The sequence below is a fragment of the Nycticebus coucang genome, chromosome 4 (assembly GCF_027406575.1).
Source record: "Nycticebus coucang isolate mNycCou1 chromosome 4, mNycCou1.pri, whole genome shotgun sequence".
Classification (NCBI taxonomy): domain Eukaryota; kingdom Metazoa; phylum Chordata; class Mammalia; order Primates; family Lorisidae; genus Nycticebus; species Nycticebus coucang.
Genome location: NC_069783.1, coordinates 27,000,082 through 27,018,958, shown reverse-complemented (window position 1 = coordinate 27,018,958; position 18,877 = coordinate 27,000,082). Strand labels below are relative to the sequence as shown.

The 18,877-nt window shown below is 37.7% G+C and overlaps 2 protein-coding genes across 3 annotated transcripts in view; both read right to left on the bottom strand.

Moving 5' to 3' along the window:
- Positions 1 to 9,382, bottom strand: part of SPDYA (speedy/RINGO cell cycle regulator family member A) — a 37,039-nt gene extending 27,657 nt beyond the window's left edge. The window contains exons 1-3 of one of the 2 annotated variants that reach the window (XM_053587092.1): positions 9,291 to 9,382; positions 3,519 to 3,771; positions 1,066 to 1,124 (exon numbers count right to left, since the gene is read on the bottom strand). In XM_053587092.1, the coding sequence (XP_053443067.1) occupies positions 1,066 to 1,124; positions 3,519 to 3,753 (294 nt within the window). In that variant the 5' untranslated portion in view covers positions 3,754 to 3,771; positions 9,291 to 9,382. Of the gene's footprint in view, positions 1 to 1,065; positions 1,125 to 3,518; positions 3,772 to 8,994; positions 9,082 to 9,290 lie in introns of those variants that run through there. The other variant, XM_053587091.1, reaches the window with a different exon arrangement.
- A 4,108-nt stretch (positions 9,383 to 13,490) lies between these two features.
- PPP1CB (protein phosphatase 1 catalytic subunit beta) overlaps positions 13,491 to 18,877 on the bottom strand; it is a 43,254-nt gene continuing 37,867 nt past the window's right edge. The window contains exons 8-9 of the mRNA XM_053587089.1: positions 18,340 to 18,474; positions 13,491 to 15,308 (exon numbers count right to left, since the gene is read on the bottom strand). Of these exons, the coding sequence (XP_053443064.1) occupies positions 15,204 to 15,308; positions 18,340 to 18,474 (240 nt within the window). The 3' untranslated portion in view covers positions 13,491 to 15,203. The remainder of the gene's footprint in view (positions 15,309 to 18,339; positions 18,475 to 18,877) is intronic.

Genomic DNA, 18,877 nt, shown 5'->3' with positions numbered 1-18,877 from the left:
GTGTATGTATTTGAAATTTTTCAAAATAAAATAAAGTAATTAAAAACTCCTATTTTATCCCTATCATCTTTTTTTGACACAGAGTCTCAAGCTGTTGCCCTGGGTCGAGGGCTGTGGCGTCACAGCTCACAGCAACCTCAACCTCTTGGGCTTAAGCAATTCTCTTGCCTCAGCCTCCCAGGTAGCTGGGACTACAGGCGCCTGCCACGATGCCCAACTATCTTTTGGTTGTAGTTGTCATTATTGGTTTGGCAGGTCCAGGTTGGATTCAAACCTACCAGCTCCAGTGTATATAGCTGGCGTCCTAGATGCTGAGCTACAGGCGCCGAGCCTATCCCTATCATCTTAAGCTGGAAATAAAAATTATTCATATAATACCAAAACTTGGTGGATATTTAATCATAAAATAATCTTCCATTCCTTCCTTTTTCTATTAGTTGGTACATTATTTTAAGTGTAATGTGAATCATGCTGAATTTTCTAGTATGACTACCTGGCATAAAATGGCATTTACAAAGACAAAATTTTAACTATTAAACTAAATCTAAAGAACACAAAAACATCACTATTCCTAGAATATAAGTTAGACATTCCTTAATGAAACATTAATTCCTAAATAAAGAACCTATTAAACTGTTTTTATCCTACAAAATTTTTGGGATTTATTTCTGTTGAATTACTTTAAAAATATTAAAATGCAGAGTGAATGTCACAATATATTTTCTTTACAGTTTGATAAAAGGCAATAATTCTAAATAAAATATATTAAGTCTATACTGAGTTTTCCTTTCATTCTTTTCAATCAAAAAGATATGGACCTAAAGTCATTCAAATCTAATCACAAACATTCTAAATTCCTGAATCTATACTACAGACTGAATCTATACTATAAGCATATACTAATTCCAAAAATTAATGTGCAAGAATTTTGCTTTGAAATAGCAATGTAGGCTTGCTCTTTTCTTAAACTTAATTAATAGAAAATTCTTCTAAGGTCTCATTAAAGCTCTAATGGTTCAGTTACATAATAATAATACTAGTTAATTATATTGTCACTAAATTTACCTTGTCTGCAATTTTACAGCAGCAGTCCATCCACAAGAAATCTTGAATTAAATCATCATCTATAACAAAAGATAGCTATAACTTGTCTTTTAAAAACAAAGTTTTCTTTCAAAGAACTTCTAAATCAGCAGATTATAAATGAGACTGAACCAGTGTTGTCTATGGTGCAGTTTTCAGGTCCTTGGTGTATTTACATTGCAAAGACTTTACAAAAAGCTACTGCCTTAGCTTTCATCTTCTTATCTGATTTGACTTAACATATAGCTCAGAGTGGAGGGGGAATGGTAGAAGTGTTGGTTTACTGACTGTCCAAAAGCACTTTGAGAAATGTGTCTTGAGGAACTCTAGACTAGCTCTTTAGTCCTTTCCAAAAGCCATCTTAGCTAGAAATGGAATCAGTCTAGAAAAATAATGTATTAAGTAATGACTTAATACTGTATTTTCTATGTATGTTTTACTTTTTCTACACTTTTGCATGACTGACCACACTCAGGCAAAGCATAACTTCTTTATATTCATTTTTACACCCTAAAATATCATCAATGTAGTCAAATATATGTAAAGTCCCAACAATAACTATTAATATCCTATGAATAATAATTTCTACTTGTTAATTCTATTTCTACTTTTTTTTTTTTTTGCAGTCTTTTTTGGCCAGGGCCTGTTTGAACCCTCCACCTCCGGTATATGGGGTCGGCGCCCTATTCTTTTGAGCCACAGGTGCTGCCCTCCATTTCTACTCTTAATAAACTTGTATTAACAAATGATCTAGGAGAACATTTTCATCTTTTTGTACTTGATATTCTCTACATTCCTTCCCCCATCCTTTCATTTTGCTTTTCGTTTTTTTCCTTTTTTTTGAGACAGAGTCTCAAGCTGTTGCCCTTAGTAGAGTACTATGGTGTCACAACTCACAGCAACCTCAAAACTCTTGGGCTTAAGCGATTCTCTTGCCTCAGCCTCCCAAGTAGCTGGGACCACAGGGGCCCACCACAATGCCCGGCTATTTTTTTTTTTTTTTTGTAGTTGTTTAGCTGGCCTGGGCCAGGTTCGAACCCGCCACCATGGGTGCATGTGGCTGGCACTGTAACCACTGTGCTACAGGTGCCGAGCCCATTTTGCTTTGCTTTTCCTAACCAGATTGCTTTAATGCTCCTGGCCTTCCTCTAAGAACAAGGAAGCTTGTTAACTACATCTATGAGACTGTGGCATTTACTTGACTTGATTCATTCTGACAGATATTTACTATCTATACTACCCCTATTCTAATCTGTCCACTTTATAACCTATCTGAAAAAAAAATTCCTTCTCCTTCTTGGTTACATACAAGTACAGTACTATAAAAAAGTTTCTTTTTGCCAATTTAAGAAATTTGTCAGCAATAATCTAAACAAATTCAAACTTAAAAATTTCATTATGTGATGATAAAGCATAGTTAATATTCAACAGTGATCCCAAAATATAATTCTGAATCACCTCTAGGTTGACTAATGTTCTTGGTTTGCTTGGTTTAGGAAGTCAAAGTCCTGGGATACTCCTTAGACTTAGTTAAACTGGGTCAGTTAACCTAAATCTTTTTTGTTTGTGTTTCTTGAACAAAAGCCTCTCTTTTGTTCTAGTCTTTATGTATAGTATTTTACTTTAGGTCACACAAAACTAATGCTCTGAACCTGAATTCAGCCCAGTCTCAATTACTTTTTTGAGACAGAGTCTCACTTTGTTGTCCTAAGTAGAGTGCCTTGGTGTCATAGCTCATACCATCCTCAAAATCTTAAGACTAAAAAGATCCGCTTGCCTCAGTTTACACAATAGCTGGGACTACAGGCACTCACCACAACTCCCAACTAATTTTTCTAGTTTTAGTAGATATAGGGCCTTATTCTTGCTCAGGCTAGTCTTGAACTCCTGAGGTCAAACCTCACAGAGCGCTAGGATTACAGGCCTGAGCCACCACGTCCAACCTAGTCCGAATTTTTAACCCATAAGCTAACAAACAAGCAAGCATCCAACATTAAAAAAAAAAACTAAAACAAAAACAAATTTGGATAGAGATGAGAAGTTTTTTTTGTTTTTTTTGAGACAAGAGTCTCAAGCTATTGCCCTGGGTAGAGTGTCGTGGCATCACAGCTCAAAGCAAACTCAAACTCTTGGGTTTAAGCCATTCTCTTGCCTTAGCCTCCCAAGTAGCTGGACACCTGCCACAACACCCAGCCATTTTTTTTGTTGCAGTTGTCATTACTGTTTTAGCTGGCCTGGGTCAGGTTTGAACCAGTCAGCCTTGGTGTATGTGGCCAGCGCCCTACCCACTGAGCCATGGGCGCTACCCTAGAGATGAGCAGTTTGACACAAAATAACAGCATCCTTTTTGATAATTGTGGAAACAATAAAATAAGTGTTTACATTCTAATTTTAAGTACTTTACAATTACCACTATTACAATATTTTAAACCTACCAAATAATTTAAAGAAAGCAGTCATTTCTTGACGCTGTATTACCAGACAAGGTCCTTTGGGGCGTTTAGATTTGTTGTTGTTATGTGCATTTTTTTCAGATGCTTGCCAAATATCTTTAAAAAGAGGACGCTTCAGATTAATGGGCTTTTTAGATTGATATGATCTATTTGACCCTAATTTTACATGAACAGTGACAGTAGGTGGTGTCTCACAACCCATCTGATTGTGCCTCATTTTGGTTTCCCAAGATTCCTGTAAAAATAAAACATACAATTATTTATTATGTCCACTCATTTCTATATAAAACCAAATAACTAGATTATACTACCAGACACAATCATACGAAATGCTACTGAACTTGCTATTAAAGTATTTGTTTAATAAAAAAAAAAATTGAAAAAAAATGATATTTGTGGCAGTTACTCACATTTAAGATCTGCTTTTAGAATTCAGTGCTAGGAAAAGCTATGCCTCTTTGGAGTAACTGAGATACTTCCTCTTCCCAAATCAGATACTACATACCATTTTGCTTTGGCTACAGAACTTTAAACCAAATTTCAAATTTAATTATAGAAACTATGTTGAGTTTATAACCTATTTGTAGAGTTCTTTTTTATTTACTAATTTTTTATTCTGCTTGAATTGATATAATTTTATCATATAATTGTTTTTTACCACTTCAAATTCTTTATTAAACAAGGTAAACTATTTCCAGAACTTTATTATCATGTATATTAAAAATCACTCCCCCCCAAAACATATATTTTCAATGGTAAATTCCTGATATATCACAAAATTTATTTATTCAATAAGCACTTATTCGTATTTACTGAAAAGTTGAAAAAAAATCTAGCAAAAATGTAAGTTATGTACTTTGAAGGATTTTCATAAATTGGTGTCTCTAATTTTTAAAACTGTGAATGTATGACTATGCTATTTGAGTGGCTTGTTATAAGTGTATATGAATGTACAATGTTGTAATTTAATAAAATTGAGATAAAAATCCATCAATATTTAATAATATAATCATTATTTTATTTGATAGTGATCATGTAATTACTGGAATTAGTATTACTCTTCTGGTCAAATATTCCTAGCGCAATGGGAAACGAAGGTATGTTAGACAAAGCAGAAACTATTCTAGGACCCTAAAAAGAACCTCTGAATCCATAACTCACAGTGACCCAGGCAGCCATGCCTCCCTTGGTGTTGAAAAAGTTAGGTACAGATTCTCTTTCCCGACCCTCAGAAACTTCCCTAATGAAGAAAGGAATGGAAAATAAAGATAGGATATAGTGAGGCTAGAGCAGCACTGTCTGACATAATGCAAGTCACTTATGTAATTTTATATATTTTTTAATTTTTTTGTTGAGACAGAATCTCATTATGTCGCCCTTGCTAGAGTGCCATGGCGTCACAGCTCACAGCAACCTCAAACTCTTGGGCTTAAGGCATTATCTTGTTTCAGCCTCCCAAGTAGCTGGGACTATAGGTGCCCACCATGAGGGCTGTTTTTTGTTGCAGTTGTTGTTTAGCAGGTCCAGGCAAGATTCCAACCCACCAGCCTGGGTGTATGTGGCCAGCACCCTACTCACTGAGCTATGGGTACCACCCATTTATATTTGTAGAACCACATTAAGGAAAGGTAAATTTTAATATAGTTTCTATAACCCAATATATCCAAAATGTCATTTTAACATGCAATCAATATACAATTTAATGAAATATTTCACATTCTAAGTCTTTGAAATCTGCTGTGTCTCCTCTATTTATAGCATATCTCAATTCTGATGCCAATTTTTCAACACTAGAAATAAAACGTTATCCTATCAAAAAAAAAATGTAACGTGTTAAAGAAAAATACTTTATACTCCTTCAGTTTTTAGATTTAAAGATAAATTATTCAGTTACAATGTTTAGTAGTCATAAAAAACTACCATATTAGAAATTAAAAGACTAGATTATGAAGAAGTAGGCCTAACAAATTATATTTAATTGATTCTATAATACCTCATCTCCCCTCATCTTTTCTTCCTAGATCCTAAGATCTAGCCAAATTGAAGGCAAATATGTAGGTGGGGTAGGGGTACTACAAACTTCGTAGGAAGTAGAATAGGTGATAAATTGAGCATTGAAACTTGTATAAGGAACTTTGTTTTTTCCTACCTACCTCATCTGAGAGCTAGCTGGAGGCTTCATTTGCATTTTTTTTTTAAAAGTAAGAGCAGCCTTACATCTAGATGGAAAAATCTAAATAGAAGTCAGGCTTCTTGAATTGGGGTGTGGTGGACAGACTCAGGTGAGATGTACCAGAATATGAAGTAATTGTGGCACATCTTCCAGGAAATAAGCTGTATTCAATGGTAAGTCACTTTAAAAAGTGTTTTGATATGAAAACAAACATGGATATATGATAAAATACACTTCATCTTAGCCAAAAGGCCAATAAGCGATGATATATCATAAAATAGAATGCAAATTTTCTTTTAGTCAAAAAGGTAAAATGTCATTCTCACAGTAGGCCTCATTATATTATTCCACTGAACTTTAATGGGATATTTCATATTTGAGAAATTTGAACAAGAAAGAAAATGTCTGAAATTCCCCAAACAGAGGTTCATTGAAGTTAATAGCAAACACTGGCAGGAAAGTTGTGGAAAAGGAACTTAAGGAGAGAAGATATCAATGCTATAGTCTTGGTCAAATTCTACCTTGAGGTAACTTATAGTTTTGGTCTTTAGATATACTAAGAGAATGAGAGTTCTGATGGCAAGCAAAAGGAAAATAATGGAAAGCAAATTAACCTATGGACCATTTTAGGAAGGGCGAGAGACAGGGAAAGTGGGGGAACTACGCTCAAATGGTGAAATCCTTTAATAAAAATTCATATATGTATTGTTTAGAGACAGGATCTTGTTCTGTCACCCAGGTTATATAGTGCAATGATGTGATCCTAGCTTACTGCAATTTCTAATTCCTGGGCTCAAGCAATCCTCTTGCCTTAGCCTTCTGAGAATTTTTGGAACTACAGATGCCTGCCACAGCTGTATAAAGATGGAGTCTATGTTGCCCAGGCTGGTCTTGACCTCCTGGCCTCAAGCCATCCTCCCAGCCTGGCCTCTCAAAGCTCTGGAATTACAAGTGTGAACCACTATGCCTGGCATTGGCTACTCTATAGGAATTTAATTCTAGCATTTGTAGTGTAAATGTGCACAATAAACTATGGTTTAGTGTTTAAATAAACCATTACTGTGGGGAAGTAAGATGGGCTTATCACCTTTTTTGCTAAAATAATTCTTTTTACAAAAGAATCCTTATTAAAATGAGCATTATTTTCCCCATCATAACTAGCAGGATCTAATTACTGAAAAATACAGCAAATTTAGGAAAAATATTCTGACAAAATTGCTGGAAACTTTGCTGGGGCTATTATCAATCTCTACAATTTTGATGTTTTAAAGGTATTTTCTAATTTAATTAATCATCTAATGGTTATAGAACACTGTTGACCTCAGCCAAGTGGTCATGCTATGGTGTTAGTAAAATAATTACTTGATATGGCTAATCCACTAAATTCAAATCTGAAAGAAATCCAACCCATTAGTGTATTAAGGAGCATTACATATAATTCACTTTGATGAAGTGGTAAGAATGGAAACCAGACTGAATAGAATTAAAGGACTGATGTGCTAGAAACTGAGGCAGGAGGTGTGAATGTGTGCCTCCCCCCATTTAACATGGTAATGGTTGCTTAAACTGGGAGCAGTGGCTCACACCTGTAATCCTCACACTCTGGGAGGCTGAGGTGGGTGGATTACTTGAGCTCAGGAGTTTGAGACTAAGAGTATGACTATCTCCAGCCTACTCTGGAGGCTGAGGCAAGAGGACTGACTGCTCAAGTCCAAGAGATGGAGGTTGCTGTGAGCTATGACACCGCCCAAGAGATGGAGGTTGCTGTGAGCTATGACACCGCAGCACTCTGCCCAGGGTGACAGAGTGAGTCTCTGTCTCAAAACAACTCTTCCACCCAAAAGAAAACTCATGGTAATGATTAAAAGGAAGAAAGAAGCTAGAAATGACAGTTATCAAATGAAGTGGTTTTGTTCGTTTTTTGTTTTTTTTTTGTAGAGACAGAGTTTCACTTTAAGGCCCTCGGTAGAGTGCCCCGGCCTCACACAGCTCACAGCAACCTCCAACTCCTGGGCTTCAGCGATTCTCTTGCCTCAGCCTCCCGAGTAGCTGGGACTACAGGCTATTTAAGCTCTGGAGCCTCAGTTTCCTCACTTATGATATTGAGAAAATAAAAGCACTTATGTTTATTTAGAATCTAGCACATAGTAAGAACTCAATAAAAATTACCGATTAGGCATTATTAATAATACATATTTTGTAGCAGTAATGACTAAAGAACTATATGGATAATGCCTAGCACAGTGCTGAATGCTTAGCAAAAAACTCTATATAAATTTTATCATTATATCATTAGCTCTTTAACGGGAAGGGTGTCTTTAAAGGGAAGAAGAGTCTGAATATGACAGCCAAATTTCACCCCAATTCAATACTAATATTTTTTGAGACAAGGTCTTGCTCTGTTGTCCAGGCTGGAGTGCTGTGGCGTCACCATAGCTCACTGCAGCTCCAAATCCTGGGCTCGAGCAATCCTCCTGTTTCAGCCTCTCCAGCAACTGCTAAATATAATTTAAATGTTAAGAAATTTTTTTTGGTAATACATATGCTAGAATTTTAAAACACATGCTTATGTCAGAGAATAGAATTTATAAACAAACAAGATGTCAATTTGAGCATAGCATGGGCTTATTTATCAGTCTTTAAACGTTAAATTACTTTAAAAGGGTTTTTTTTAAGTCTTTTAAGTCGAGTTAAGTCGAGGCTAGCTGGTCTCCAGTCGTACTGGGTGTCATATTAGAATATTAGTCAATTTTGAGAAACTGGCTAAGGCCACAGCACTGAGATACAGCAGTTCCCATCGCAAGATCCGGGGCAGGCGCTCTCGCGAATGGTCTTCTTAACGTGACCGGGGAAAGTGGCAGGGCGCGGTCAAAATGCCACCACTGCCCCGCTCCCCCGCCAGCCCCCCGGGAAGGCCCGGAGGGTCGCTCCTCCCGGCAGGCGGCAGGAACTAGTCCCCGCACCACACGCCCACATGGCCAGACCGGGGCCCGCACACGCCCCCCACGCCCCTCGCGTCCCTCCGCGGGGCCCTCGCCCGCCCCCTGCCTCTCAACCCCGGGGCTGCAGGCGCTGGGGGGGGTGTGCGGCCGCCGCCCGGGCACCGGAGGGCACTGCCGGATGGAAGTGCGTGAGGCCGGACCGCGGCGCCCGCGAGGGGCAGGGACGCCGCCACCTTCTCACACGAGGCGGGAGGCCGGGTGGGCAGCGAGAAGGAACCCCGGAGTGGGCGTAACCGAAAGTGGAGGTTCGCCTGTGCGGCCCGACCCCGGGCGCGAAAAGTACCTGCGAAAACCCGGGGCTGGGTGCGAGGGGCCGGGCCGCGGCGGTCAGCCTCCTCAACAGCGCTCCGGCCTTAGGCGGTTGCTCGCCGCTCGCCCACCTCCCGTCAACCTGGAGCCGGCGGCGCGAGGCCGGCGAGGCCAATCAGCGCACAGGGCCGGCCGTCGGGGCGGGGCCGGCCGGGAGGCGTGCGAGGCGCCCACCCCTCCCCCGCTCCGCCCGCACCTCCGCCCCAGCCGCCTTCTCCGGTTATCCCGCCCTATCCGCCCTCCGTCACGGTTCTGGGAAAACTCGCACACCCTCCTGATTTCGACCGCTTTCCCACGAACACTTCTCAAAGTCCATGTATATTCTCTCCAACCAGACAGCGAGGCCCAGTGTGGTCGAGGCTTCAAGCGGTTCCTCCTTTCACCCCAGGCACCCAGCTCCGCGCCTGCGCGCACGTCGGCTGCGCTTGGGGAGGTTTCGAGGTGAACTTTGCGGCAATTATAATGCCTACAGCGATGTTGAAATCGCCGTATAGAAAGAGGAAGTTCTTGCTTAAACAAAGTATGATTACTATAGCTTTTTGTTAGGGGCAGGGGTCAGGGGCAATGTTACTGTACCGTAACCGTTAAATCTACACTGCTGCCCAGGCTGGATTGCAGTGGTGTCATCATAATTCACTGAAGCCTTGCACTGCTGGGCTCAAACGATCCAACCATCTCAGCCTCCCAGTAGCTGAGACTACAGGAACTAAAAATGCCCACCGACTTTTCTTCTTGTAGAGATGAGAATCTTACTATGTTGTTGAGGCTGGTCTTGAACTTCCGTTCAAGGCCTCAAGTAATCCTCCCTCCTCGGCATCCCGAAGAGGTAGGATTATAGGCATGAGCCACCCCAACCGGCCAGTAACAGATTTTAACAGTATCTTTGATGTGATCAATTAATTGAATTAATTTCAGCAGAGTTGCCAGGCAATAGTTAGAGGTGGGCCACAAAAACTCAATTATCCTGGGTAACAGATTTGTGCTCCTAAAACTTAAGTCATGACATGTAACAATAGTATGTTCTGAGAGTTGGACCCCGGGCTTCACACAAGATATTCTAGGGTAGCTTATTAAGCTTTAATTTGGTAAATTGAGTAGTGTTATGTCTACAAGATATATTTTCTCAAATGACTCACCCTTCTCAGCAATCTCTACTAAACTGAGAGACAAAATTCATGTCTAACTAAAAATGACAGATGTCTGCCAACAACCTGTTGGTAAAAGTAGTGGTATTGTCAGACACCATGCCATTTAACAGCTTGACAGCCCTGTTGGAATCAAAAGCTTCGATGATCCAGTTTTGTTTCCTCAGCAATTTTTTCGAAAAATGTACTGGGAGGTTTGACATTTCATATTTCAAATTAAACTCGTCACATAATGGCCAGGCAAGGTGGCTCAGGCCTGTAATCCTAGTATTGTAGGAGGCCAAGGTAGGGGAGCTCTTGAGTTTAGGATCAACAACAGCCTAAGCAAAGAGACCAATCTCTGCTAAAAACAAACAATTTGCCAGGCATTGAGGCCTGTAGTTGCAGCTACTGGGGAGGCTGAGCCTGGAGGATTGTTATTTGAAGCCAGGAGTTTAAAGTGGCTGTGAACTAGGCTGATCCCACAGCACTCTACCTCGAGCAATAGGAAAACTCTTCCTCCAAAAACAAACAAAAACCCCAAACACACAAACTTGTTACAAAAGAGACTCCTCCAGACTACTTTTTTCCTGTTAATACTGTATCATTTGTCTTTCTGACTTTGTCAGTAATCAGTGTTTATATATGACAAACTATAAATTAGTGTGCCTTTTAACAAATTGGTATAATAATCTTAGAATATTCCAGATATTTAACTGTTATCACTGCTTTGGGGGGAAAAATTTTGGCTGGTAAATGTATTGAATTACTCAGATGAAAAAGTATCTGAAAGGCACACTGAGCCTCAGACAGCTTGTGTTCTTTCTCACATAGCACAGCCTCCTCACTCCCACCAGACACCCTTGTTCACTTGCAATCTTCCACCCATAGGTACTCAAAACAATGTGGGGTTGGGTGGCACCTGTGGCTCAGTCGGTAAGGTGCTGGCCCCATATACCAAGGGTGGTGGGTTCAAACCCGGCCCTGGCTGAACTGCAACAAAAAAATAGCGGGGTGTTGTGGTGGGCACCTGTAGTCCCAGCTATTTGGGAGGCTGAGGCAAGAGAATCGCTTAAGCCCAAGAGTTGGAGGTTGCTGTGAGCTATGTGATGCCATGGCCCTCTACCTAGGGCCATAAAGTGAAACTCTGTCCCTACAAAAAAAAAAAAAACAATGTGGGGTTACAAATAAGATTTTACAACCACATTAGCTGGCAAAGATCCTTAAGAGGAAAGAAGCAAAGACTCAATGGTCATTTTTGTAAAACTAAGATTTAATAAAACATTGGCAATGTTAATGGAAAAGTAAATTACAATGAGAAATTTTAAAAGCTTTTGGTCTATGTCAACTTTGGTTGTAGGAAACAAGCTTTGATTCTTAAAATTTCCTAATCTTGGGGTGATGCCTGTGGCTCAAGGAGTAGAGCGCTGGCTCCATATACCAGGGGTGGCGGGTTCAAGCCCAGCCCCGGCCAAAACTGCCAAAAAAAAAAAAAAATTCCTAATTTTGGGATTTCTTCAGAAATTCTGATACAGGTAAAATCTAATTTTAAAAGATCAAATTTGTTACACTGTATCTAAATTTCACTTCTGAGAAGAAACATTAGGGAATAAAGATAATAAAACTTTAGAAACAGTTTATCTACTATTTAACTAGCATTCACTTCACCAGATATGCTGTCCTTCAAACTTCTAACCACTATTTAGCTGCTTTAAGAAATCATAAAACATTAAGATCTACTAGCAAAAAGAGCCAACCTATTTCTAAGAGGATGTCAGTAGTATAGTCAAGTCATGCTTATATTATTAAGTTTTCTCAGGCGCAGCTTTGATTCAGGCATGAACTCACAATGAAAAGAGGTAGACGATTAGATTGGACAGGAACAGCAAATTCAGCCTTTTGATCATCTTCTGGTTCAAAAGTTATGGTTGCCACGAATACAAGGACTATACCTGAATTTACAAAATGAGACATAATTCAGTTCCTTACCTCAATACTTTTATCTTCTTAAGAGATATCTTCTTAAGATGTTCCTTGCTTTGCCTTGGAAATTTTTTTGAAAAGCACATGCTTCCCCTAACCTACTTCAAATTAACCATCTATTTTAAGCTTTGAAATTCTTGCCAGCATTTTTCTGTTAAAAAAATAACTTGGTAATGTTTAGGTGTAGTCTTTTACAATAAAGGAATATGGCAGCATGGGCACCAGGTAATTAGCTAAGCTCTAAGTACCTGATGACTCAGTAATTTGCACAAACTATTTTACTAATGATTAAAATTTGTCCCTGGGCAAAATTAAAGGAATGACTGTTAAAGCTTCAATGCAAAGGATTCACTGTAGTTATTTCAAGAACTAACAGAAATTGGCTTAGCGCCCATAGCCCAGTGGTTACGGGTGCCACATACACCGAGGCTAGCGGGTTCGAGCCTGGCCCGAGTCAGCTAAACAACAATGACAACTGCAACAAGAAAACAGGTGGGTATTGTGGTGTGCACTTGTAGTCCCAGCTATTTGGGAGGCTGAGGCAAGAATAGTGCTTGAGCCCTGGAGTTGGTGGTTGCTGTGAGCGACATAGTGAGACTCTGTCTCCAAAAAAAAAAAAGAACAGAAATTGACCATAGTAACCTTGCTTTACAATCCAAGCATTCCATCACACTATTAACAGATATCTAGTGTGTTTAGTGATTTTTGAATGTCATAACATTTGCATTAAATTGTATACCCCAAAAATGACTAAACTGAAAAAATAAAATAAAATATAAATTACTGACACTGGCATTTCAGGATAATTTTCTCCTAAGAAAGTTTTATTTCAAGTAGTAATATTGCCAACTAACTACTATTTGTAAAAAACACATTATTTGTATATGCATAGAAGTTGTTCAAGTAGTGGTTAAAAGAGCCTGAATTTTAAATTTCCATCCTTTGATGATCAATATTAATTACCTTAGTGATTATTTTTCATATTTAGCAGACCTTGATGAATTTTTGCAAAAATCCATCAGTAGGACCCAGATTAATGGATTAATGTGCTTTAACTAATACTGAGATTAATAAGGGCTACCCCCTTTCCCTGCCAAAAGCTTATTTTATAGACCTCCTTCAATATGACTACTAAACAAATAAATATAAAATTGTATTAGAAATTGCTCAACTTGCACTCCAATTATCAAGTTTTTAAAAATCCCATCAAATAAAAGCTTGTGTGACCTAACCTATCATATGCAGTTTATGAAAACTTTCTGAAGGAATGAATTCAATATATGCCAAGGACACATCTATTTGAATAAAATGTATGTTTAAATGTCTTACTGTAAGGAAAAGAAAGAAAAAAACCAGTCAGGCATCATATCAATTAGACAACTTTTACTAAATGAGAAAACTACATTTAAAATGTGCTTTAAAACAAAATGGAATTAGAAAAAAAGACATATGCATTTTAAAGAACTTTTGCACTGTGCTGAAAATCAAATATCTCTTGCGGTAATACAATGAGCCAATTCATAAAATGTTAACAGAATTCTCAATTTAACATTTTCAAAGACAATATTAAGGTCAAGAATTTCACATCTATGTTAGCACATATAGAAGGGCATTATAAATATGATGTCCATCCCTATGAAGCTTACAAATTTGACAATGCTCAATAGAAGCTTTTAGAATCACATCCAATAGTGTCACATCCAAAGAATCACAAATCTGTGTCCTGTAAGTTATCTTTCTGTTGACTGTTCTACTCCTTGCCATTTGTTAATACTAACCCTTAAAAAAAAGAGAACAGGAAAAGAAATGCTGCAATAAACTCTTGATCATGTACAGAAATTATTGCTACTATAGTTCACTACAAAGCGTGTCTATACAATATCATGACCTTTGATTATGAAAAATCAGAATAAAAGTCTTTAGTGACATGAGCCTTACAGTCGTATACAACATTCACATGGCAGTATTAGACAGGTAAGCACCCAAAACCCATGTTGACAAAAATGTCCCACTGACCAGCATTCATTTAAATACATCCTTTAGAAAGGAGGAAAAAAAGATAGTGTGTCAGCTTTCCAAGGCTTGTCAAAAAAGGATTTTCATGTATGTGGATCTAAAAACAAACAAACAAAAACAACAATAACAACAAAAACCCCAAAAAACAAAACCAACGCAGGTGAGGGTGTTACCAGAAAGTTAAGCATGCCAAAGGTGTTTCGTGCGAATTAAAACCTAAAGCCAAGGTACCACATAATCACATTACCAACTAGTTGGTTAATACTATATGAGCCTTATCTTAAAAGTTAAATGAAATGCTACTGCACAATAGAGCATCAATAAGTTAAAAATTAGAGTGCACAAATCCAAATCAGTGGCAATTTCTGTATAAAGCAAAATATTCACTATCAGCTGTAAAGTTTGCCCAAACTTTTTGACTAAAATCATTAGATTGGACAGTTTGCATATTTTAAAATATGATCAACCTCTAAAATTCCTTTTTACTGTAATGAAATGAGGCCTAAGTTTTCTTACTAAGATCAAATAGGTACATATTAGATTAGCAAAGGAAAATAATAGTTGGTGAATGTCTTTAAAGCTCTTCCCGTATTTCACTTTTAAAAATGTTTAGGGAAAAAAATTGCCATTATTCTAGCAAAAACAAAAACGAAAACAAAAAAACCAAAACAAGCCCCAAATAATTAAACAACCAAGCAACACTAAAACCACATTACACAGATGGATCGTCATGCTTTCATCTGGTTTAACTATCACATCTAGTTTAACTGGGATGCTTTTTCAACTTTAAAAATTGTGATACGTGAAGATGTAACTTTAATGGACAATTTTGAATTTGGATTTAACTTTGTTGAATATTTTAACAGAGTATACTTATTACAATACAGTGTAGCACATCTTTCTATTAGAAAAAAATTTAAGATCCTTTACCCGTCTCCTTAAGTTAAAGGTGTGACATCATAAAGGGTGTCAAATGGCTGGATGGTTTTACAGTGCACACTTATATATTATGAAGTATGTCCTTAACAAATCTGATGGTTTCTTTATGGAATTCCTTTCTTCACCTTTTCTTCGGTGGATTAGCTGTTCGAGGTGGAGTGACAGGACGTCCAGAATTTAGTCCACCATACTGGTACTTAGCTTTCTTTTCAGATGGTTTCAGTATCTAAATAGAAAAAAATTAACAAATAATGTTATTCTTTCAAGTGCAATAAGGTTTAAGAAAATTGTTACAATGGTAGATTTTTTTCAATAAATGACAATAAAAGAACAAAACAGCAGAGTTCCACAAACATTTCGTAAAGTGTGCAAATGCCATGTAAGAGAAAAATCACAATTAAAATAAAAAGGGGGAAGGGCTCCCACCTAATGGGTACAATGTAGAGGTATATGGCACACCTGCTGGGTTGAGGACTCAACTATAACTGGGACTTTTCCTAACAAATGCGAACAATGTAACCTAATCATATATACCCTTATATCAATACAATAGAAAAATGAGAGAGAAAATTAACATAAAAGAAAATATACTTCAAGTTTATGCAGAAGCATAAGCAAAAGCAAAAATAATAAAATTAGTCCCTTAGGACTGGAATTGCAGGCAGGTGTAGGATAAGAGTGTGAACTTTTCTGAGATGAACAGGTTCTTTGTTAATTAGCTTGACAGTAACAAATATCTTACAACAAATATGGACATCAAATTGTCAAATTGCACTCTCAAAATATATGTAATTATTAATTGTAAAACTATACCTCAATAAAGCTGGAAAAAAGGTTAAGAATAAAGTGTGCTGGGCAGCACATGTGGCTCAGTGAGTAGGAACCCAGCCCCGGCCAAACTGCAAAAATAACAAAAAAATAGCCGGGCACCGTGGTGGGCACCTGTAGTCCCAGCTACTCGGGAGGCTGAGGCAGGAGAATTGCCTACGCCCAGAATTGGAGGTTGCTGTGAGCTGTGACGCCACAGCACTCTACTGAGGGTGATAAAGTAAGACTCTGTCTCTATTAAAAAAAAAAAAAAAAGAATAAAGTGTGCAAATGCCTAAACCACTATTATGTCGTTCCAATCATATCGTAGTAACAAAAGGTTGAGCACAATAAATCCTATCAACTACTAAATCCTTAGATTTAAGTAAAAAAAAATTTCAAATTACTCTATCTCTGTGGTGAGGAAAAAGAACACTGGTTTAAGTCAAAAGACCTAAATTTTCACCATAGTTCTGACATATTAATTCAGCAGGGTAATTAATCTTATTTAAATCACAAACTCTTCAGAGCTTTTTTAAGTATAATCTTTTTATTAAAAAAAGCTTTATTGATATATTATATATATAGTTCATTCATTAAAAGTGGACAAATTGGATGATTTTTAGTTTATTTACAGTTAAACAACCACTACCACAATCTAATTTTAGAACATCTTTGTTAGCCCTGAAGAAATCTTATTCCTGTTAGCAATTACTCTTCATTCCTGCTCTCCAACCCCTCAAACCTTAAGTAACCAATAATCTACTTTCTCTGACTATTCTGGACCTCTTGTATAATTGGTATCATGTTACATGTATGAGATCTTTACTGATTGGCTTCTTCCACTTACATTTTCAAAGCTCTCCCAGGTTGCAGCTTGTATCAGTACTTTGTTTCTTTTCATTGAGGAACAATATTCCAGGTACTGATAAACAGCTGATGGACATTTGAATTGCATGCACCTTTCTGGCTATTGTGAATAATGCTGCTATGAACATTCATGTGCAAGTTTTTGTGTGGACATATGTTTTCATTTCTCTTGGGTACAAAATTGAAATTGCCGTGTCATATGAGAACTCTGTAAATTTTTGATGATCTGTCAAACTTATTTTCCAAAGCTGCACCATCAATGTATGATGATTCTAATTTCTCCATATCCTTGCCAACATTTGTTACTATCTTTTATTTATTTATTTATTTATTTATTTATTTAGAGCCAGAGTCTTACTATGTCACCGGTGGTAGAGTGCCTTGGCGTCACACCTTGCATCAACCTCAGACTCTTGGGCTTAAGTGATTCTTTTGCCTCAGCCTCCCAAGTAGCTGGGACTATAGGCACCCACCACAACACCCGGCTATTTTTTGTTGTAGTTGTCATTGTTGTTTAGCTGGCCCAGGTCAGGTTTGAACCCGCCACCCTTTAGTGTATATGGCTAGCGCTATACCCACTGTGCTATGGGCCCCGGTTACTTTCTTTAAATTATAAATGAGGCTTGGCCCCATAGCTCAGTGGGTAGGACGCCAACAACATACAACAGGGCTGGCAGGTTCCAACCTGGCCCAGGCCTGCTAAACAACGACAACTACAACAACAACACAAAATAGCCAGATGTTGTGATGGGTGCCTATAGTTCCAGCTACTTGGAAGGCTGAGAAGAGAATCAATCATGTAAGCCCAAGAGATTGAGGTTGCTGTGAGCTGTGACACCACAGTACTCTATGGAGAGCAACAAAATGAGATTGTCTTGGAAAAAAAAAAAGAAAAGAAAAGAAAAAAATTGTAAATGAGATATCAACCATTTACCACTTAATTGTACTAGTTGACAGAAATGATTACACAACAAAGGCAAAGAGGGATGGGATAGACCCACTATATTCAACAAGAAAAATAGTGTGTGCACATTAAACATACAGAATAGCCTTTGCGCAAAGTATCAAAGTTGTTTTGTTCAACAAACAAGAATGCTTTTGCAAGTAACACACTAAAGCTACAGCTGGTCTCTTTTTAAAACGTAAACATTTCTATTATTTTCAAAGTTTGTTTTCTAGGTATTCTACTTTATTTTCATCTGAGTTTACAATTCTCTCTTGCCAATGTCTGCTCTGCCTAGTCACCTTGCAAAAGAAAACAGGACTCCAAATTATTCATCGTGCTCACATTCTTCTAGGAAGTAAGCTACTATCCAACAAGTCACAGGGGATTTAACAATTTATACATCTGAATCAAGAATGACTAACATAACTTAGGTTCCCTAAAACCATCATATTTGATATATATCAAAAATGCTGGGAAAATTGTGACTAAAAATAGAAATCTCTAATGAATCTGAATGGTAAATCAGGTAAATTAAACTGATTTTTAACATATGCTCAAGGAAAAGGTCACAAATCTCCAAGAAAAGTTCTTCTGACAATAGTTTTAATTTCTACTTTTTACATTTACATCATACCTGAAATGAACACATCAAAGTCTCATCCACACTCATCATTCCACCAGCATTATCAAACTCGCCACAGTAATTTGGGGCTGAAAATAGGGTTACCAATTGTCGTTTAGCAAAAAATTCATATCCATCTTCCACCACCTGTCAAAGGAAATGTCAAAAGAAAAAAAACCACTTATTAGGTAATTCTCAACCATCTGTACTAATTAATATTAATGTAGCAAAGACCTAAAAAACTTTTGTTTTAGATGTTGTGATTTTTATATTAAACTTTGCTTGGAACATTAAAACTGGTGTGCCTTTTCTATAATGGCAGGGATTTAGCTTAAATGAAATAGTAAATTCATTTTACTACAAAAGCCTAAAGATGGTATCATTTTCAAGGCTTCCCATGAGGCAAAAACAAGATGTGCTAATAGGTATAGTGACACTGGGAGCTAGAACACAAAACACCTTTTTAATTTAAAACTTAATTTTAATCAATTTAAATTTTTCTGGGAGGGACACCACATACTTTGATGGTGGCATTATAATCCAATTATAG